The 24,412-nt window shown below is 34.4% G+C and overlaps 1 protein-coding gene across 1 annotated transcript; it reads left to right on the top strand.

Annotated features, from left to right (window-relative positions):
* The first annotated feature begins 2,737 nt into the window (after positions 1 to 2,737).
* LOC107067719 (uncharacterized) lies at positions 2,738 to 24,016 on the top strand. Its single transcript, XM_015323488.2, is given in 4 exon segments — positions 2,738 to 2,971; positions 3,050 to 4,833; positions 4,835 to 8,001; positions 20,728 to 24,016. Coding segments are annotated over 3 exon segments (3,687 nt in total). The 5' UTR covers positions 2,738 to 2,971; positions 3,050 to 4,497; the 3' UTR covers positions 20,912 to 24,016.
* Positions 24,017 to 24,412: the final 396 nt, after the last annotated feature.

Genomic DNA, 24,412 nt, shown 5'->3' with positions numbered 1-24,412 from the left:
TATTGAAATATTTAAGTAGGTTAGTACGTAGAAAATTGAAAATATTATCGTTAAATAAAAAGTCATTTATTCAAATACGTTGTATCCTTGTTTTTAAATTAAAAAAAATAAAACAACTATCAATACTTGCGCAACGTTAGAATAATGAATTTAAATCAAACAACAGATGCAAATATATTCAAATGTCTTTGATAAGAAGGGAGTAAAAACCTTATGGTAACTGTATCGTAGTTGTTCTGGTGTATCCTATATCACTGTTCAGATACACTCTTGTGATTCCTTACATTAACTCCCTCAGATTACCTGATGGAAGCCATATAACCGACTTTATCACTACCTACCTAAGTAACATCGATGATCTGAGACATTGATTTTCAAAAGGAACACAAAAACAATCTGAAAAAGAAAAACAGAAATAAAATAAGTAAGGTTTACCACAATTAACAATTGAATTCGACAAATCAATCGACCCGAATTTCGACAGGTAAATACAAAACAGACGTGTTCCCTGATAAATCGATTTAGCAATAATGGATTTCGAGGAAATGTTTGTACAAAGAAAAAATAATATTATTTCTAAATATACTCAGGAACGTATATCATATCAGCTATCTTAAGAACAAAATAGTCGCAAGTATCGTGCGTTCTTTGGTCTCGCTTAGTTACGTCTCCCTTCTACGTGAAGTACATTCGTTCAATGGTGGACGAAGTCCACGTGACCTTGTGCGGCTCACCTCGCGGCCCCACGAACACCGCGAATGCGTATAAGGAAGGAATGAAAAAAATAAGAAAAAAAAAACAAAAACTCAAGAAAGCAAAAAAAGAAGAAGAAGTAGAAATAAAACAAAAAGAAATGCGTTAAGGAGGAGAACGGCAATGACAAGGACAACAAGATCGTATCTTTTTCGTAACCAAAAAATGGAAAAGAACCGGAAGTACAAAATTTTATTTGAAACCGGTATCAACGTTATTGTGGCCATATTGAAGATGAGTCTAACATCTTACATTTGAGCACAATTTTCTTTCTTCCTCTTTTTTTCCAATTATTTAATTAATTACAATAAATCTCCCTTTTAGCCTTTTATCGTAAAAATCCTCTATCATAAAAACACTCCGTTCTTTTTTCTACTTCCTGAAGGAAAGAGAAGCATAGGGTGAATTCGAAGCTCAGTTCTTTCGTTTAGTCACTTAATGCTTCTATATACGTATTTGTTCTTTCCTCCCTCCCTCCCATCTTCCTCCCTCACTCCCTTTCTCTCTTTAGCTCTACCTATTTGAAACAAACAATTTAGTTGTTAAAACAAGTTAACATGACCATCCTAGACTCGTGATGCAATAAACATAAATTTTTAATAAAAAAACAGTGTCAGTCGCAAACGATAATATTTTAGACAATACTTCTTTTTTGTGCCACTTGTTAGAGTCACATTATACAAATGCTATTCGTATAAGCATAATTTTTATACGAGCACACATACACCTAAGTGTACAAGACGACGTTACAGTATAATACCTATATTATTTTATATTCAACTTTATTTCCTTTTTCATTTTTCCATCATTTAAAAAATATAATCCGATCACAGGTGAAAAAAAAGAATGAAAAAAATACTCTATGTACATACAATTCGAATAGGAATGGTAATAACACAAAATCGTCCAAACATGCTACGCCGTTTGACGCCATTATAATTGAATTTACCTTCACTGTATATACGGTGTACACATATACCATGCATATGCACATATATACAGGTTGTATCCCTCCTCCTACCCCTCCACAATTCCTCCTCCGGCGCTCCCACTCTCTCTCTCTCGCTCCTCCTGCATTACCTCTCCTCCTCCCTGCCAACTCCCTCCATCCCATTCCTTCCCTTTCCAGCCTTCTTTCCAAGCTCTTCACTCCTCCTCTTCATGTCTTTCTCTTCATCTGTCTCTCTCTTACTCTTTTTCTATCTCTTCTACTCCTCCTATTCGGCTCATTCCATGGTCGGTGCTCCGGCCGTGAGCGGAGGGCTGCTTGCAGGGTAAAGGGAGAGAGGGGTGTAGGTAGAGAGGAGACAGTATCGACCCAAGACGCCTCGTCGCCTTGAGACATTTCACAAACGGAATTTTCCGCGAACTCAACGTTATCCCAATGTGAGATCTTTATTTTATAGATTTTTCTTGTCTTTATTTATTTATCAAAAATCTCTAATTTATTAACTTTTTAATTAACACAAAGCTAATTTAATTAAACATTAAATTTATACAATTGAAAACCCTAAACAATATACATGTTTAATATTCATTTTTATCGTTAATTTATTATCATCAAATGAAAATGATGTTAGAATAAAAGTAAAGTAAGATTGTAATACTTTTTACTTCTTATTATTTTACATAATAAGATATATAAATAAACGATCAATATATATTGGAAAGAAATAAAAAGGTTTAAATTAGCAATACAAATAAGGCATTTTTTTCTTGTCGGTTGAAGGAATAAAATTACAATATAAATACGTAACATAATCTTATTTTAATTACGGTCCATAGAGATAATAATAAGTGTCGTTTTATATATTTATCTAACAAGTTGTATAAAGTTGATAGCAATTTGAAGAACTGGAAGAGGAAAAAAGTAGAAGAAAAAAAAGAAGAAAAAAGAAAAGATGACGGAAGGAAGGTGGTACCGGGAATAGAGACGTCCCTGTATCATGATTTTGCGGAGCGGGGGTGGTGTTAGGGGTGGGGTAGATGGCGGCGACGAGGAAGGCAACAAGGAGGCACAGTCAGTAGCTCCCAGGCAGTGTGACCGTGCGTAATGATGTATAACCGGCAACTGTGCATCCCATTTAGTTATTATGTCATAGTTGACAATCCTTTTACGTGAAATTTTCTTCCGATCATATTAAATATCTAAATACTCAAGGTCAAGGATAACGTGAGTGCATTACCATCCTTAGATTATTTCTAACAAAAATATAGGGTATGTAAAACCACGCTGCTGTATTCGTATATTAATTCGTTAGTTATTTCCGATTTACTCTAAATTATTTTCTTCCAGGTATAAACCTGAGAGAAAGAGGTGCAAAACGAAAGAAAAAGTAAAATACTATCGTACGTAGGATCTTTAAAAAGATTATTATTTGGGATTTTTGGAGTTGGTACTACTCGGTACTGAGCTAGCATTTATTGCTAGTAAATACCTTAGCCTAAAGAAAGAAGAAGAAAAAGAAGAAGGAGAAGAAGAAGAAGAAGAAGAAGAAGTGGAGGAGGAAGAAGAGCTTGGGCTGAGGTGAATTGGTCGAACACAGTGCTGCCAGTTGCAAGCTCTGTCTCTCTTTCTCTCTCTCTCTCTCTCTCTCGTTCGTTCGTTCTCACTCCATCTATCTATCTATCTATCTATCTATCTATCTCTATCTATCTCTTTTTGAACTGAGTCGACGCCGAAAGCTCGATGCAAATCGACGCCGTATAATAATCAGTTCGATGAAGATCGACGTTAGCGTCCTCGTTAATTTTCTTCCTATTAATTCTATTTCTCTTTGTGGTGTGTCTTCTACGTGTCACGGTTCGATAACAGCCAGATGAACGTCGCCGACCTCATCAGCAACACCAACAGTAGCAGCAGCATCATCATCAGTAACGTTGGCGTGTACCTGGAAAGTTATAGTACCATAGGAAGTACGTCGTTCTCTGAAACGCTCCAACGCTCTGCCGGATGTCAACGAACTCCTCGTAGAGAAGAAAAGGAAGAAGAAGAAGAACAAGAAGAAGAACAAGAAACTTTCTCGTGCATAACAGAGAAAGAAGAGCTGGAGTTTAACGGCAAGGTTATCAAAAAGATTCCTATCAATTTATTCGATGGAGATGATTGTTTTGGTTTTAACACAAATACAACGACCGCAACATTTTCCACTATATCATCGCTACAAAGTAGCTGATTATTCGATCTAAAATCAATGAGATAGGTCATTGACTTATGCACATGCGGCTAACCGAATCTTCGAACGACTAACAAACGATTGGTACAAGAAGGCTAAATCGATGTCCAACTGACGGATGCGCGCGATCCCATTGGCGAACGAGTTTTCAGGAAAATGTCTCAGCACTCTTTGTAGATAACAAGAAGAACGTTTGTTTGGAAGTAATTTATGATATGAGAAGATTTTGAAACTTTTGTAGGATACGTGGTAATTGTACTTTTTGATAAGAACACTTAAGGTTTTTTTTAAGAAAATTTACAAGTAAAACTGTGCAAAGTTAGATATAAACAGGTTCGAATAATAGTGCCTGCTAAAGTGTTTAAAGAATAGGATTACATAGTGCTATTATATTTCGCAGAAAGGAGAAAAAGAAAGGAAAGAGAGCGAGAGAAAGAGAGAGAGAGGGAGAGAGAGATTAGAGGAAAGAAATTTTAAGTAAAAGTCTAGTAACGTTAGAATACTGGTGAGTTTTAGTCAAAATTTGCTGGACGAGTGGCGGGGTAACTACCGTTCTTTGCATGGAGTGATGAGCGGGGCCCCTGCACGGGGCACAGTGCCCCGACGTCAAAGACGCCATCATCATCATCATCACCACCATCATCATCATCATCATCATCAGAAACATCCAAAACACGCTCGGAAAGAGCCTTCCGAGGAATTGGAAGAAAAACGACCAAAGGTCAACCCGATATTCCTCTGGGCGTCTCAAAGAGAACAGAGGATAGTCGAAGTTAGATGCGAGGATTATGACAAGAGAAATCGCATTAAATTGACGAAGACTGCGCAAGGATGGCGTTCAATACCGAGAACGACATCCAATATGTATTCCACCAGTCTCGGTACGAATCAAGAAAAAAAAAATTACACCGGCGTGCACGTCGTCGAGTTCAAACTCGAACGAAGAAAAGGAAAATGGGAAGACCGTGACCGCAACTAGCATTAATAATAATTTAATAATCGATAAAGAAAGTATCGGTAAGAAACGTAGATACGAAGACTTTTTGAAAGACAAGAAATATTCTCAGGATTATTACCCATTGGAAAATCTTCAAAATGGAGTACGAGTTAGTAACGGGGAATGGAAAAGGAATCGAAGAAGGGTCTCCTGTTCGGAGGGGGAGGAGGAAGAGGAGGAAGATGAGGAAGAGGACGACGACGACGACGATGAAGATGAAACCGAAGACGAAGAGCAAGATGACGGGAGAAAAAAGAGTAGGTCCTTCGGATCTATGAATTTGAAGAATACCAACGGTAAAAGCAATCTCGAAAGATTGCAAAAGGACATACACTTTCAACCGAGAGTAGTCCTAGAACATCTTCACTTATCTCAGCTACCTGATCATCGGGATGCTCTTTTACGAAGGAGTGATAAGATCCTGAACGGTCTTAAGGAAGTCGGTGACACATGCAACGATGACGAGAAGGATAGAGTGGAAGATAAAGAACCGAACAACGAAAGACAGAATGAAGATATCGACGGTGAGGAAGACGAAGAAGATGAGGATGATGATGAAGAGGACGAAGAGGAAGAGGAGGAAGAAGAACCAGTGGAAGAAGAGATTAATGATAGGAACAAATGTCGAGAAAATAAAGAGGGTATTCAAGACATATTAAATATGATAGATGCCACAGCCTCACCCGTTTTAGCAACCGACACGCCCAGTGCCGACTTACCTATGCATTCTAACAAAACTTTCGAATTAGTTTTGAGCGAGAACGTATATCAAAAGAAAATTAGCGATAAGAAGAGCAAAGACTTGGATCCTGCCTTACCTAGTACGGTAATAAAAAATAAATCAAGGACAGACTTTATATCCAATTATCAAAAAGAAAATGTTGAAAATAATGATAATATTAATGATTGTGATCAATTAGAAGTACACGAGGAGAAGATACTCGAGCGTTGCAATTTAAATCTCGACGAAAGAAAAAGTCATTTATCAAAAGAATCAACTTTTGTTGCTTGCAAAAATAATAGTAGTAGTAGTAGCAGTAGTAGTAGTAGTAATAGTAATAATAATAATAATAGTAGTAGTATCGATATCAAATCTTGCAAAGTGGCAGAAGCTGACGGTGGTATTAGTCGTTCCAAATCTGAATCGAATTCTCTCCTTCATAAATGGAAAAACAACGTAGCTATGAACGTATCGAAAATAAACGAGGAAGCACCTAGCGAACCCGGTGGACCAACGAAGATAGATTACAGTAGTAGTTCAACGATATTGAACGCCCTTAGAAATACTCCAGGACTTTCAGTTTCCATAACGAGAGCTCATCCTCAAGAAGTAACCAAAAATATAAACCCACCTTCCTCCAGACCCTCATCGAAAAGTTCCTCGTCGAGCAGATCACCCGATAGTCAGGCAGAAAACGTAGAAAGACTTTTGAAAGGTACCATGATCGATTACTCCTCAACGAGATCGTTCGATGTCCGTGGTCAAGCATTAAATTTACCTCGAAACCTTCCAGGTTTGTCGATCGTCATACCGAATTATCGTTATCGTAACGTATCTAATTCACAGTCAACGACGAATTCGACCTCACCAAAAACCAAGGACAGAGTGGAATCGCCAGAGAGTACTGTTAATTTTCCAAAAACTGACTTCCCACATGAGGAGGAGGAAGAAAGAGATCTCGAGGACGACGAAGACGATTGCGATTCACAAGTTTTGGAAGATCTTAGAAGGCAAAAAGTTGATTCTTTAGTTTTTGATAGCGTCGATAGTGGTTGTTTTCATAGATCAAATTCTAGGAACAATCAGGATGATCGCAATACTCCTATAGAAAATGTTAAGGATCGTACAGATGGTAGTGCATGGAACGGTTCCGGTCGTAGTAGCGAAGCTCAAGCAAAGTGCAAGTACCAGGACGTGGAACACTTTGATGAACAGGTCCTCGAAGAACTTAGATCTCGCGGTACAGTGGTTTCGCCTCAACCCAGTGGTATTCCGTGTTCGCCTGCCTCTAAAAGGCCATCTTCGGTATACTTGGAAAGACTGTTACCAAGCCCACCTTGTTCGGTGTCCTGTTCTGAAGATGCTAAAAACGATTTGACTTTAAAGGGTATTTTATCATCCCCGAGTTGTCTTGAAAATAAAGATTACGATAGAAACAAGGAAAGTACGTCAAATCGATGCGAGCCTGGATCAAACGAATATACGGCTACTACTCCTCGGTCGGATTATTCCAAAGATAATGAAAGATCCAACGTTGGTGGTACGCGTAGAACTGTACGAACTTTTCAAGAACATTCTAACGTACAAAATCAAGAGATGAAGAATTCGGGAAGACTAATGTCGAATAGTGATATTCAAAGTAGTCTCTTTATAAGCGATCGTAGTACAGCGAAGAAACCTATGTCGGCCGAATGGACGATTAATCGGTTAAGAAAACAAGCAGGTTATCATAAAATATTGGTAAGATCTAGAATGCAATCGACGGAGTATCAAGAGGGTTACGCGACGTCTACCAGTACGGACAAGCTTTTGGACCCGGCCAGTCAACTTAGAGAGTTGATAGAAACATCCGGTCATTTAATACCTGATCCCCTTTTAGTACCACGTGACTATCTTCCAGCTTTGGCCGCTGCCCCGGCTACCGAAATTCCGAAACTTTTAGCCTCGAGGCCAGAATTAAGATTACCAGAAGCATTGACGAGACCGGATCTATTAAGAGATCCAGATTTATTAGTGATATCGTTGAGTCATCTGCAACACGTGCTCGATCACGGAGAAGGTCCTGTCTCCAGGTCACGACAATCCCAATCTAGGATCGGCAACGGCGTTAACAAAGGATCGAGTCACGCTAACAACAACGGTACCAGGAACGGTACACAAATAAGGCCCAAGCTTAGTTGCAAGCCCATCGGCACGCTGATGCCGGCGCCAATCGATCTCTCCAGCAATCGCCGCTCCAGCCCCTATCCGCCATTACTCAGGGTACGAACTGGATTGCTCAAACAGGAACCGGAAGTCAGTTCGACGGCCAACTCGCCGGATGATTCGCAACTTTGGCATCCCCTTTTTGGCAGGTAATATTTTATCTTCATATATATTTCACATTTGTATTTGTATTTTTTTCATTTTTGAGTTTATTTTTCTTTTCAAATTATTATTAACGATATGGTGTCCCCTATCATCATGTTTTCAATTACTCAAAACTCGTATACGCTTTCTTGAATTAAATTTAGGACGACAATGCGTAGAAAAATATGAAAGCTATTTCATATTAGGTCATCTACTCTGCTTACTTTTGAAAACTTAGAATCTAAGAAAGTTGATACACACACACACACACCGTTTTCTACACAATTGTTTTATCGCCTGATACGTGACCGTGAAGCATTCACTTATTTCGCAACGTTATCAAATATCTCCGTATGTCTTTTTCTTTCTTTCTATCTCTGATTAAAAATAAATAACAGTGTTATTAAACATGGCTACAAATTTTTTTTTATTAATATTATACAATATTTCTTCAAAACATCAAATTATAAAATGATATTTATAAGCATAGAAGAAAGAAGAAGAATACGGATTATCGAGTATCGAAATAACTCGTTTGCTTCTTTTTTATTCCTCGTGTCATCTTCTTTTTCTTCGATATGATACGTAAAAAACTATTCGGTATTTCGCTGATGGTGTTCATGCATACGACTTAAGAAAAAAAAATGAAAATGAAAGAGAAAGAAAGAAAGAGAGGGTGACGGAGGGTGAGAGTGAGAGGTGGGAGGAGGGTTTAGATTCTATCTGGAATATCTGGCGATTTAAAACGAAGAAGAGAAGGAGGAGAGGAAATACTACGACAAACGCCGTCGGTGACAGTGATCATTTGCATTTTAATACACCACGCAATGGCGGCTTTACCGGCTCTGCTCCACCTCCGACCTGTCAACCCGCTTATAACGAGCCGATCAACGTACCACGTATATATATATATACGTTTACTGCTAAATTATTTAAGCGGACGACCGGAACAGTCTTGGGTACTATTACTATGCTTCTCTAACACCTTTTCTTTGAGTTCTTCGCGTTATCGAGTATACGAAAATCAGTCAGTAGTTAGCTTTTCTTCTTCTCGACGGCCATCATGTCGGCCATCTTGCACCATTATCATCATCATCATCATCTTCGTCGTCGTCATCATCATCATCATCATTATCATCATCATCATCATCATCATCATCATCATCATCATACTCATCATCATCATCATCATCGTCATCATCGTCATCATCGTCATCATTATCAAACTGGAAATAAATTCGATCCGTTGTTTTAAGCTTCCCCCTTCCCACCTTACACCCCTCCTAACCAACCCCTTCTATCCATTTCCCCTACTTTTTCTTTTTTTATACCTAATACCCATTGATATCGATTTCCTTTTTCTCCATGTTACTTACAATTAACAACAAGAGAAACGGTAAAGGCAACCAACAGCAAACTGGCAATCTTTTAAGACCATCTAAAATTGCCCCTTTTCGCATCAACGCTAATTCCCAATAGCTAATTGACAATAAAGACCATTCTTAATTAGGAGTAGTATGTCTTACTGCCGATCAGCAGCCATTGGCACGCTAGAAAACTAGGTCGACGTTTCATTTTTCGTCCTACGTTAGTTGCTTCGCGTTTAGTATAAGTATAATGGTATATTACTTGCGCAAGCATCTGCTAAGAAATATTTCAGATTCATAGGGTCGTATTTGAATGTTAGATAATGACGTTTTAAAACCCATCCCCGGTAACTCGTTGGGATAATCTAAATGACGTTGATTACGAGACCTTAGGAATTATTTTATTTATTTCTCCTTGAAAATGATTTTATAATCTTGAAACGAAACTGTAAGCTCGAATAATAAAATTCAAACGAAATTTAGGAAGAGAAAAAAAATGAAAAAAAAAAACCTTTTAAAGTCGTAAGATTCGTCCACGGTGATGCGGGATTATAAACCGAAGTCAGAACGATGCGAATGCGCTTAAATAACGGATTACGGCGCAATCTGGTTAGATCGTAAAGTCGAAGTTGCGACCGTGTCTATCTCTATACAGGATGGCCCATATAAAATGTTACGAGAGAGAGAGAGAGAGAGAGAGAGAGTTATTTTTATCTTAATCATTATTTGTATTATATCGAATATAAAATTGCTTGTTTTTCTTTACCCCCTCCCTATTATCTTTTCTTTTTTTTGAATTTTACACGCATCCACACGCTTACGTAATTACATCAAATCGTTATCGTTAACGTTTAATAAAAGTGATATAATTATTTCATAACTAAACTTTTTTTTTAAAGATTTCACATTCGAAACAACATTTACCATGCATATATATACGTTTAAAAATTTGTTCATATAATGCAATAATACAATTCGATTATTAGAAAATAAGTAAACAAATGTTCACGATAGAATGAAATTAACAGGACAAAAAACAATGTTAAAAGTGAAATTTTATATTCAGAAATTTCCTTTTTTCTTTTGCAAACAGAAAGTTGTATATTCACGTATTACTTACACACACACACACACACACACAGAGCCAGTCAGACATTCATAACTAAACTTAAAAGATTTCTCATACGAAATAATATTTATCACATAGTAGAAACACATTAAAAGATATTTTTCAAAATGTTATAAAACACAATTCGATTATTAGAAAATAAGTAACATAATTGTTTACGATAGAACGGAATTAACGAGGAAATGTTAAAAGTGAAAATTTACCCTTAAATCCCCCTTTTTCTTTTGCAAACAGAGAATCGCATACTTGCACATACCTATGCTTGTGTATACACACAAAACATACCCATACGTATAGAAAGAGAGACATACACACACACCATTCGTTAACAGAGAGATACATACATACATATATAGTTTCGAAGCATAATGTATATAAATGTGTTAGTGCAGTAGTATTGGTACGTCGACATTGCGCCGAACTGTTTCGTACGTAGTACGCCCTTTCGCTCCGGCAGAGCACTTGTGTAAATAGCATTAGGATGCTACTCTCCGCGTAGCGTGCGACGAGCGGACGGCTTTAATGAGAGGGAGAGAAGGGAAGAGAGAGAGAGAGAGAATGAGAGGGGGAGGGGTTGAGGGAGGTATTAAAGGAGGGTCCTCATGTGACGACACGAGCATTCATCGATCGCACGACGACGGGCTTTCGAAAGCCGCAGGCATAGTCAGAGAGAGAGAGAGAGAGAGAGAGAGAGAGATGGGGGGTGGTGGGAGGAATGAGTTGGAGGATGAAGAGGGGAAACGGGAAACAGGAATCAAGGACCGTTTTTGTCCGCTGGAAACTTTGTTCCGGCGAACTTTCGCTAATAAGTTCGCGAGGAAGAAGAAAAGGGCCCATGCTCTTTTTCTTTTTAATTTTTCCCTCTTTCGCGTTTATTTTTTTTCTTTTTTCTTCTTTCTTTCGTCATTCTCCTCCTCCAACTTCTCCTCCTCCTCCTCTTCGTACTCTTATTACAACTCGCGTTCAGTCTCTCTGTCAAGTTTAAAAAAAAAAAAGAAAAGGTAGAAAAGTTCTTCAATTTGACATCGATTTTTTTCCCGTTAGATTCTTTGAATTCCATTCTTTCTCTCGAGTTCTTGTACTTCGTTCGATCAAAGTGATCCAAGATGGCGTGTATTACGGATGAACGAGTACTACTTTCTTCTAACCATTTGCTTTTTCACTTTTTTCTCTTTTTCTCTCTTTTCTCTCTTTTTTTCTGTTTTCTTTTTCGATTGGTTGTTGTATTTTTTTTTGTTTTCGTGTTTTTTCTTTTTTGAAATTAATTGAATGACGAATCTTGGGAGAAACATTGAGAAAGGGGTACTTAGGTTAAAGAAGAAAGTATTTAGAAGAAGAGGAACGAGCAACCAGTTGAAACGAGAGAGGGGAAGAGAGAATGATGCAGATTTATCTCGATGTACATAGGAACTGGGGGAAGTTAGTTAGGAGGGAACGGATTAATGGAAATTTCCTCATATCGGTCAAATCTCTACCGTACCAGATACACACATATCCACACATATACTTATCTACCTACCTACCTACACACACACAAGTATTTATGCACGTATGTATGCACGTACATATAAAAGCATGATTCTAAAGGATCCCCCTTCAGTACCATACTTCTGGTGGAAAAATTGGATCGGCCAGGGTCGGGGTATACCATAACGCGTACCTTCACGAACACGAAACCGTCACGATTTACGATGCGTCCAGCTGGATCGGTCGATGCCTCGCCGGCCCTGAAGGCTTACCTCGCCTACGTCCACGCCCACGTTTCCACGTAGAAAGAGAAAATGAAACAGAGAGAGAGAGAGAGAGAAAGAGAAAGAGAAAGAGAGAGAATGACGAGGAAGATGGAAGTTAATGGGGGTAGAGAGAAGAAAAAGAAATAAAAAATAAAATAAAAGGAAATAAAAAAAGAATATAATAAAAATGAAAGAGAGATAGATAAAAGAAAAGAGAAATAAACAGCAAATGAGAATAACAGAAAGAGAGAGAGAGAGAGAGAAAAAAAAACATGTAGAGAAGGATTGAAGTTACTGGGGGGTGGAACGAGAGAGAAGAGAAATAAAACCAAAAAGAAAAAAAGAGAAAAAAGTGAAGTGAAGAAGAGATAGGTAAAAGATAAGGGAAATAAGCAAATGATAAGAACAAAAAGAGAGAGAGAGAGTATCCGACTCTTTTTTTTATTATGCATCCCCTTTTTTGTTACATTCTTTTTTTCTTATTTTTTTTTTGCTCACTACTCCTTTGATCTCTTTACATCTTCTCTGATAATTTGAAATTAAAGGTTTGGGTAGAATTTTGTTCGAGGTCATTCGGGTTGTTGTTACTCAACAACTTGATAATATCGTAGCGATGACGTCGATATGACCAAGTCAGGTCATTGGTCCGAGGTCACGTTAGTTTAGGTGACTCTTAAAAAAGTTACTAGATACGTGGACACGTGGGGAACTTGCGAAAGAACGTTATCAGATACAGTGTGATCGATCTATTTTGCTTCATTTTTTTCTTGTTGTTGTTTTTTTTTTTTCTAAATTTATCTTACTCAATTTTTACGCTTTAAATAAATAATTTTTCTTTTTTTTTTAAATTCAACACGAGAACGGCAATTTTGTTATTGATAATCGTTTGCTTATAATTTTCTATTGTGCATTTACGTATTTACGTGTTTTCAAGGATACGTCTCACAAAATACATAGTAAACTTCATTTCGTCCTATTAAATATTATTTTACCATTTATCTTATAGTAAATATTGACAATGAGTATTGAACATTTTATTTAAAACGCTCTATTTTTGTTTAGTTTTATTTAAAATATTTTATCATTATTATTATTTACCGAGTATGGAATATTGAGTACTCATGAAAATACAAATTGTCTAATAAGTTCATGCCATTTTTTTCTTACCAAGTAAATGATAAAAATCACATAGATTTTTATTAAATAATCTAATAAATTTAAAATGATAGTAGGCGCGTATTTAAGTATGTTTCGACATTCATTGTATTCTTTTTTTTTATGTACTCTCACATTCTTGTCTACAAGAACAAAAAAAGAAAAAGGATTACAATTTCTCCTCTCGACGTAATGTCCTTTCTCTTTTTAGATATTCGTATTTTGAAATCGAATAATTTATACGTTAAATAGATTGATGAGTTTTTATTTATTATTTTATATTTATCTTAATCAATTTGTTTTAAAAATAGAACCAACATTCTACATTCTATTTTTGGACACACAAAATTCTAACTTTAAATAGATGAATATTTTAACTCATATTATTCATATAAATTATATAAACATTCGTTTGCAAATGATATAAAACGTATTCGCCTACCGGTTTACTGATAATCAAATTTTGAAGCAACAAAAAAAAAGAACAGCCATGAATACACAATTTCTTATTTTAATTAGATAGAAATTTTCATTGAATACAAGTTATCGATATAAATTACGTTACAATTTATTTGCGAATAATTCTCAATATATTCGTATATACATTTCAATTTATTATAAAATATAATTTAGAAGAAGAAAATAAAACTCATGCATACATAATTTATTAAATTAAATAAGTGTCCTGTGATTAGAAGTTCTCGGTATAAATTATATATATATAGAAATGTTTATTTTTTTTTCTATTTAATATTCGTATATATACATAGGAATACAAATGTAAATACATTGATAGATACAATAAGAGACACTTTTGTTTAGTTCTACGTCCTTGCACTGTACTCGAGTGTTAAATACCGATCGTGCAAAAGAGAACATCGTTACGCTCGAGGCAAAGTAACTTGAATAGTTTCTCTGTCTTTCTATTTGCTAACTAAGCTGTTCTCTAGTTTTTTCTCTTCTCTTCCCTTCTCATTCTTTCTTTGTTTATTTCTTTCTTTCTCTCATTTTCTTTATATATCTTTGTCTCTATCTTTAACCGATTCAAAGAAGATAGTTTTCTAGATTGGGTATCGAAAGTGTAGCATTAAGTTACCTTAGTTACCGAAAGGATATCGGCTCGTTGTAATTTCTACACAGGTGTAACTTTGAACTTATGTGAGATATGAACGTACCTTAAAATCTAGTCTAGAAGTCTAAAAATAGAAACGAATATTACATGTTTTTTTTATTTATTAGATTACTCAGAAATTAATTTGATTTCATCGATTGCAAATAAAATAAGAATTATTTTCGCGAATAGAAGATGAATTCAATTTTTCAACTATATTTCGTCCCTTTTTTTATGCTACACGAAACCATAAATTAAATATACAATAATACTCTTTTAATAAATTTACATAATAATATTTTATATAACAAAACTATTTGCATTTATTTCCATATACAAAATATAAAATTAAATACAGAACGAAAAACTATTTATAGATTCCCAAAATAAATTCTATTTCAATACATCGATTTGATCTTATAAAAAAACTCTTCGTATATTGTGTCGTTTATTTGGAAAGGAATATTTTACAATTTATATTAAAATATATAATATTATTATATTATATATTTAATTTTTTTATTATAATATTATTATAAAATATTTAATTTATTATATTAAATTGAATATATATAATATCGATACTTTTATTATATATTTATTGATTGTAAGTATTATTGTATTACAATATGCTTTAGTTCGATCCTATATAAAATATTAATACGTGCGTGTTTGTTTCTAAGAGTTAATATGTGTATGAATGTTCTACTCGTATCGTTCTCGCGGGTGGATAAAAGGAATTGGTTTGAAAGCACGAGTTCCATGTGCCTTCTCGCCTTCCCGGTCAATGGTCTCACAGTGAACGACGACGAAGTCGACCAGCTCGTAAGCTCGAGTAGATACTACCTACTACTACTACTATTATTATTACTACTACTACTGGTGCATACTACTACTCATACTACTACTCGACTTGCGAGCACAACTCCTTATATTTCTCTTGGTACTTACTTGAATCCTACTCGGCGGCAGTGTGCTCGTTGATATACGATGTAAGCTCGAAAATGTAGATACTCGAGTTACATCGGATACAAGAGATATCTTCGTTAAACACATATACGCGTAAAGAATGACATACTCACGTACACATACACACGTATATACATTACCAACCAAAAGTTAAGAATACTTCAATGAATTCAAAGAAACAAGATATTCAAATTCAAAGACCAAAAAAATTATATGATTGATTTCTTTACAGTAATCGGACATAGATTTATGAAAGATTAATTTAAGTTTATTTTTAAAAACATGACATTTTCAAAATAACGTCAATTTGTTTTATTTCAAATTAATGAACATTACGTTTCTATTCTCCATTATTTGTTTTAAAATAAACTTAAATAAAGTTTTTATTTTTTAGTTTTAATAAACCTTCCATTTGTGTCGAGAAAAAAACTTACGAGTATTATGTTTCGCGTTTCGTATCATTTTTTTTTCTTTTTTTTATCAACTAATGGATATTTTTCTTCAAATATTTCAGAAGAAAAAGAAAGTCACCTACACTTTTAATCATTTTAATCATAGGTTGTCTGACATATTCTGACTATCGTGGTAATTAATTTTATCGAGTAGTTTCTAATTAAATATTTTTCTATATTTCTCATGAAAGTCAACGAAGATATTCCGGTAAAAAAAATTACTTTCTATAATTACTGATAAAAAAAACTAAGTATAGAAACTATAGAAAAGTATTATAAACTTAAAAAAATATTTTAATTATAAGAATTTCTTAAAATCTAATTCAACGATAAATCGTTTGAAAATTAATCAGTAAATTCGTTTTTTATTGTAATCGACAAACGACTTCATACTTTTGTTCATTAGTGTACACACACACACACACACACACACTCATACACACATAATATACACGCCTATGTAAATATAAATGCATCGTTCATGACTCTATATATTCAGGTAGTACTTACTTACATACGACATACACTTCCTACAAGGTAGAACATGCAAGAAATTAGAGTGACTCTACTTCTTGTTGGATAACAAAGAAAAAAAGACAAAAAAAAACAAGAAGGACTTAAGATGACACAAGGAAGTGTTAGTTGATACGATAATCTTCTATTTTCATAATTCAAAAGGAATATTCAATTAAACATGTGATCATAATCATCATCATTATTATAGTAGTCCTCGTCCAAAATAGATGGTGATCAATCAAATATTATTAACCATTAGGAACGATCATTCTCATCCATTAATGTTAAAAAATTGAGAAAGAGAAAGAGAGAAAATGATAGGAAGTCCTTAAACGATCGTAATACGAAGAAGGAAAGAATGAGAAGAATGGTCGATGAAGAAGGTCGATACACTCCTTTGCAAATGTATTTTTATCACGCCCACGAGTCGCGTTCATTGTTCTTAAGATCGTCCATCGTCGTTTACGGGATATCCTTTTGCTTGGTTTCATCGACGTTACATATACGTCTTTGATTGTGAATAGTATTTGATTCTCTTTATTTCTTTTTTTTCTCTCTCTCTCTTTCTCTTTCTTTCTTTCTCTTGGTTGGTTGCTTGCTTTCTCATTTTCTGTTCGATCGATAAAGTTATGAATTATGTTCGAGACGGTTGGAGAGAAGGATTTGTACACCAGCCGGCCTTGAGGAATAATAACGAAGAAAGGAAGGAAGAATAAGGAAGGAAGGAAGAAAGAGGGGGAGGGGGCAAAAAGGGAAAATGTCTACAAAGAGAAAGAGAAAGACAAGGAGACGGTAGACTCGTGAAGCAAGTCATTTTACCCTCCCCCTCGTTGCGCTGAGATTTCTACCTTAGCACGAGGAATCGAGTGCTGGTCTAACGGATCGATGCCCATATCATATACACTTATTGTTAGAATCGGACGATAAACAATTCTACTAGGAACGAATCTTATTCATTTATCCATATGGATAATACGCAAAGTTTGACTTATTTGTCCCCTTGGGTCAATGCTCTCAAAAAAAGATGATTAGACCTTACGATATTCATAATAAAATTCACTATTGAAAAATATTTTTCTTATTATCTTAACTACTCGAGATAAACTTCTCTTATAAAAAAAAAAAAAAAAAAAAAAAAAAACATCGATGGACGTTTATAAAGATCATACTCTAAAACGATATAAAACATATTTTTGTTCTAATTCCAAAAGAAAGAAAGAAAGAAAAGAAGGGAAAATATAATACGAACAATTTCTTTAACGATACGTTAGAGAGAAAGATCGTTTTGCAATTTATCTATCAATTCCGATCGTTTGCTACAATCATATTACGATATAAATAAAAAAGAGAAAAATGTCTTTTTTCTCGATACAAAAGACAGAAAATTATTTGATAATACGGTTTATACTTTTATACTTTTACTTCATCTTCCAATTCTTATATATTCTCTATCTAATTTATCCAGCCGATCTGGCTCATTAGTAGTGGTATTGTAAAATTATAGGAGGGACACACCGATAGCTACGAAAATACCGATACTCCGTCGTTCTAGCGAGGACGCTTTTTGCAGCGAGGAGGATCGATCGAGGTAGCGTTGCTCCGCACGTGCGCAGATCACATTCTCTCGCATGCTGAGGCCACCACGTCACTCCTCGCCGAGGTGAGCCGAGAACCCAAACCCATTCCTCCATATCGCACAAATCCACCCACGCTCTTTTTCCCTACTACACGTGTACTCTCAATACACGTACATTGATTCCTTCCAAAAGAATGACTGTATAAGAGAAACCAACAGAGAGAGAGAGAGAGAGAGAGAGAGAGAGAAATAATATGAACGTATGAGTTAGAAAGCAAGAGAGAAAGAATGGGTGTATGCGTTAAAGAGAAAGTGAGAGATAATGAGTGTATGAGTTAAAAAGAGAGAGATAGAGAAAGAATTTCCCTTCTCGCCTGTTACTTCCCTCCCTTTCGCACAGCCCATTGAAAGAAGTGAAACAAATCTCGGCGTATACGAGGGGTTGATATTTCACGAGAAGGTTATACCCCCACGTGACCATTCCGCACACGTGCTTCATACTCGACGTATACAAGTTTTCTAAGCCAACTCAACATTTTTTCACATCTCCAAATATATTAGCTGGCTCGTGAAGAATATTCGAAATTATTGCTATCATTTCATTGGTCATTAAAACGCGTTCATTATGTTCTATTTTATTTCTTACATTAGAGATATTGTTATTGGAAAATTGAATGTTTTTTTTTCTAAGAGGGATGTGTGTATATTTATAGATAGAGCGCAAAATAATTGGTCGAAATATTAGCGATTTTAATGGTTTGAAAATAGCTCGGTGAGAGAGACCGGTAAGAGCACCCTTTCCATGGATATATATAGACATCGATCCACCAAGGTTTCGTAATATAGGCACCTTCCTCGAGCAAAAACAACCAGAGGGAAAAAGAGAATGAAAGAGAGACAGAATGAGAAAGAGATTGAGAGAGATAGATAGGGAAGGTGGGGGGTAAATTTCTGAAAAGCATGAACCGTACCTACTTACTACAGTGTCTCGAACGACGATAGTTCTCTCTCTCTCTCTCTCTCTCTCTCTCTCTCTCTCTCTCTCTCTCTCTCTCTCTCTCTTTTGAACAGTTTGCCAGATTTGTTAAACGAATGAATTGAACTTAAAACAGATAAGATCTATCTTATTCATTATTTCTAGTTAGAAAGATGAAATTGAAGTTTCTATGAGAGTATTTCTTCCTACGAGATAATATTCACATTCATAATGGTTGCCTTTATGCCGATTCTAAAAAGATTCAAGTAAATGCTTCTTCTAAGCAATACATAGTCACTACTACATTTATCTACCTTATTTTTCTTTTCTTTTTTTCTTTATTTTTTCTCTCTTTCTTTTTTCCTATTCGCTTAGGAACACACACAGACCCTTCCTCCCCCCCTCCCCTCATCTACCACCGTCACTACTGTATATGACAGACTAGTTTTCTCGGAGTATCTTCGATCGGAGAATTCATATTTCATAAGAGTTAGTACCCTTTCTACCAAAGCTACGAAGGAGACAACTACTACGACCTACCACTATGTGACTACTACGGTTGTGTGTCCGTCTAAGAAACTTCGTTATCTATATTTCAAATCATACCGAGTAAATGCATGTAGATTATTACGCGATGGGTGCACGCTGTAAAATGGACGGACAGATGCGGTTCGACGGGATTCGATCTTCCCTTATTTTTATTTTTTTATTTTTTTATACAAAGTCCTTTTTTCCAAAGAAAGGAAAAAATAAAGAGAGAGAGAGAGAGAGAGAGTATTATTATTTCTACATAAATCATTTTCTCTTGATTGATTATAGACCAACTTTCTCTCTTTATCGATCGGAAACTTTTTCCTCCTGTTTAAAGTAAAACTGAAATAAAATAGAGGGGAAAATAAAAAAATAAAAATAAGCGTGAATTTTAAAAGAAACGTTTCCTAAGCAAGCGATACGTTAAAATACGATTTGCGATATCGTTCGCGTTTAATGTGTGGAAGTGAGTTAGAGATTTCGATAAGAATTTCTGGTGTTCTCAAACAACGACATTTTTAGATCGCAACAAGTCAAATATCTGCTACCAATACTACTACTACTATTACTATTATACCACTACTACCAACTTTGAAAGATTTATAACGGGTATCCTAAGAATTAGTGTCACGTACTTACGTTTCAGATCGTATACGGATGACCCGCATAGATAGCGGACGTCCCACAAACTATGAATGCGGCTAGGCTGTATGAAGAACCGCTTACAATTTCGCTCTCTCTCTCTCTCTTTTCTTCTCTCTTTCTCTTTTTCTCTCGTATATTGCCACTGAAACGTGCAGAAAAGTAGAATTCAAAAGAAAAGAAAAAAATAAAAGGAAAAAGAAATCTAGGTAGTTTGTAATAAAGGCAAAGTATATAAATGTATGCGTATACACACGTATGATTTATGTATCCTTGATGTAAATTCTCTTATGAACAACTAGAAAATGTAATAAGACCCGAACGATTTAATGAAACGTTCCTTTGATCTCGTCAAATTACAAGGATGTTAATAATTAAGTCATATTCTTATAATTCATTGGACTTTGTAGTATCAAATATAAAGAGAAAGGGAAGAAAAAAAATATGATGCAGCCTTGAGTCCAGTTATTGCATGGAACGCCTACCGTGCATACAAATACATGTGTAGGATTAAACATTAATGTTTAACGACTAACAGAGCACATTACTTTACGATCCTGTTTTTCATTTTCAGTCAGAAGAGGCAATTACAACAACAGCAACAAATTCAGCAGCAACATCAACAGCATCAGTATCAGCATCAGTTTCCACATCCACATCAGCATCAAAATTCACATCAGCATCAAAATCAACAACAACAGCATCAACATCAACAACATCAACATGCATCGTGGCATAGAACTACTTTAGCGTCCTGACCGTTACGACCATAACCTTGACCAATGGTCGTCTTTAACCAATAGCATTCATCTTAATGCATAAAAGAGATAGGAAAATAAAAACTTTTCGCTATGTTGCTCGACTAGGAGAAGAGAAAAAAAAATTTTAACGATTTTCAACTCTAACCTAAAGCGTTAGAAACGATAGGAAAACATTGGCGTATAGGAACGATTATGTATTTATAAGAGTACTGATTATTTTAATGCAACGTCCAAACGTAGCTAAATCGATCAATAATGATTGATCAACGATCTTTGACATTGTTATTCTCAGCAGTTAATTTCTTCTTATTTTTATTTTCTTTTCTTTTTTTTTTCTTTCCTATTATTCGTTGGGACGACAGTGCAATAATATATATGCCGTGATCATTCAAAATACTTTTGTTATATTTCAAATATTTCCTCGTTACCGTTCGTTTGTTCTTTTTTGATCTAATTTTATTCGTCGTTATGATAAAAGATATTAAATATCATTTTTTCATATAAGACATATTTCATTGATTAATTAATAGTTTCAGGAATCTATGCAATAGATTCTTTCGTTACGTTCAAATAATTTACATATCGTCCTCGTTAGATTTGTTAGAGATCTGTATTTTTTTTTATATCATGTAATACGTTTACCTAAAGATTATAAAGATCGCGTATCATTTAAACGTGCAATAAATTTTCTCTCTATTATTTTCATCCCATAAATCGTCAGGGCGATAACGAAATATATCAGATTTTGATTTAATTATTATTATAATTTGCGAAAGTTGATCAAAAAACTACGAGTAAGAACGAGTCGAGTTTGCAGAATGATAAAAATAAAAAATAAAATCGATTAATAGTATAAATATTAAAATTAGTGAAAACAATTTATTAAGAGTGCGCGCCAAGTCATTGAAATAGAACGAATTAACAGTATTGAAATATTCGACAATAATTTGATTATTTAAAATCAAATATTACCATGCGAGGGTGTTCAAGCCAAAAGTGTATGTGCCTGTCGTAGTTTCATATATTTAAATCGCTGTAAATTCGACTCCGATTAATTTTCTCTAAATTAAAAATGATCCAAAACAAGAAAACAAAAAAGAAACAAAAGAGAGAGAAATATTTTATAACCTGCGTATGTTGTATATCTTATTTTTAAAAACTTATGTTATCTTAAAATAATATTTTCTAGAACACTCACATAAAAGATTTATATATCCGTCTGTATATTTCTAAAGACAAAAAAAAAATGGAAACAGAAAAAAACGAAAAAGAAGAAATCGTTAAAAAAAAAAAACAAAGAAATACAAAATACACGCTCATACGTTTAAACGCGTTAGATGCGTTTGCGTCATCCGATTATAAACGCTAAATTGCACGATATTAAATAATCGAAAAATTTGAAAACGTTTCATTTGTTTGATATAAGTATATATATGCGTATAAAAAAAAATGGGAATAGGAAAACGTAAAAAAATGTTGATTGTAAGCGTCCTATGACGAGGCTAGGTGCTATTCGATAGATTTAAAAAAAAAAAAAAAAAAACGAATCCACACAAAAAGATAAGACAAAAGTGAAGTGAAAAGACAAGCGGATGAAGCATTAATTAAAAAATCGTGTAGATAGTTTGTTTAGGTAGGTAAAATATTTTATACGATGTAACACACACATACACACAGATACAAGAAAGAAACAAGCAGCATCATGTACACACATGTACGTATTATCATTATCTAGAAAATGATAGAACGAAGTCGCACGGATACGCACGGTGCGCACGACTAAATCGTGATTGATAGAAATCATATTTACGTATCCGTATGTCCGATCGATTAACATAAAGCATAGAAACACGTGGCGTTATTATTATAATATACAGGGTGAGATAAAAGTCACTTTGCTCAGAAATTCGTTTATACAAGTAATTTGTTCGTGCAATGATGTATGAGGTTATAGCTGTACAAACGGCTAATATTTTAGCATACCTTTTTATGCTGTTATTATGACAACGGAATTGTTGTTAAATGTTTTTGCACAGGTATCACAAGATTTAGATAAGTTATAAAATAGTTGATAGAACAAAGTCACTCCAGAACTTACTATTAGGCGCCAACCCTAAGTTGAGTTTCGCCACATATATAATTAAATCAGTAATTAAACAATATGAGTTGTGTATTCAGTATACAAAAAACACCAATTTGAACAATTAATATGAACAAATGCGGAGAAATTAATACATAAAAATACGCAAATAAATAATAGATTGTTTAGAGTTTTATTTTGAGAAAAACGACTTTTATCTCATCTTTTATATACGCGCGTTCAAATACAAACAAATAGACAAACAAAAAAAAAAGGAAGAAAGAAAATCATAAAAAAATAGATAAAACATTGAATGTCTGTGTCCATTAGCCTGCAGGTAACAGGTTGCCCTCGTATATGGCATGAATGAAATTAATGCAGATGCAGCGATATGTATCCTAGACTAACACAATCCTTTAATCATATACATAAATACATCTTATTATCATATTACTGATATAGAATGCAGGAATATTTAAGTAGAAATTTCAATCATTTTCTTTTCTTATTCTTCATTTTTTATTTATTATTTTTTTTATTCCGTTTCTTTCAACTTCCTTCTCACGTAAGATTAATAGTAATTCATGTCATGGCTTCAAGTTAACTGCAATTTTGGACAAAAACTAATAATTATTAATATTATTATTATTATCATCATCCCATTTTTACTACCACGTAAACCATAAAATTTGACGTGGGATGTATAGATTTGTACTTGTTTGTTTAATTTATTTGTTAGGTAGCTGAAACATAATAAATGTTCACGAATCACGATGATGATAATGATTTGTGAATAGAAAAAGAAGCAAAAGAAATAAAAGAAAAGAAGAAAAAAAGAAGAAAGAATAAGAAAGAGAAAGAAAACTTTTAGATCAATCTTGACTGTTTAGCCTTTAGATTCTATTAGCGACGTAAGAATGATTAAAACATTATTTTGTTGATATATATATATATATTATAAACGATATTATTATTATTGATTATGAATCATGAATAATCTGTAAATATATGAGACCAATGCAGTTTCTAGCTTTTTACATGACCTTGATCGGATAGTACTCCGTATGTCCTCAACATTCCCCGAAGCCGATCTAAACAGCCTTGATGAGAAACAGGTATATAAATAACTACGTTATAATTCCATTTAATCGAGGGAAGAAAAAATGAAAAAAATTATTTTTATACAGTAGAACAAGATTAAAAAAATGTCAATGAATAAATTAAAAGTAAGTATATTCTCAACGACGCTTACTACCTTACTTTTAACACACAAAACATCACTTAGAATTCCGTCGGTCAACAATGGGCAACATTCTTTCGCTTTTTTACGTCTGACAGATCGTTCAACAAAACGTGTTAACAATTTCTAATTAACACGTTTCTAATGGTACATGTTTAAAAAAAATGAGACACAGAGA

This window comes from Polistes dominula, unplaced genomic scaffold (genome assembly GCF_049000335.1).
Source record: "Polistes dominula isolate Pdom_NZ unplaced genomic scaffold, Pdom_raw_medaka contig_12, whole genome shotgun sequence".
NCBI classification, from domain to species: Eukaryota; Metazoa; Arthropoda; class Insecta; order Hymenoptera; family Vespidae; genus Polistes; species Polistes dominula.
Note: the sequence above shows the minus strand (reverse complement) of the source record. Positions and strands in the feature narration are given on the sequence as shown.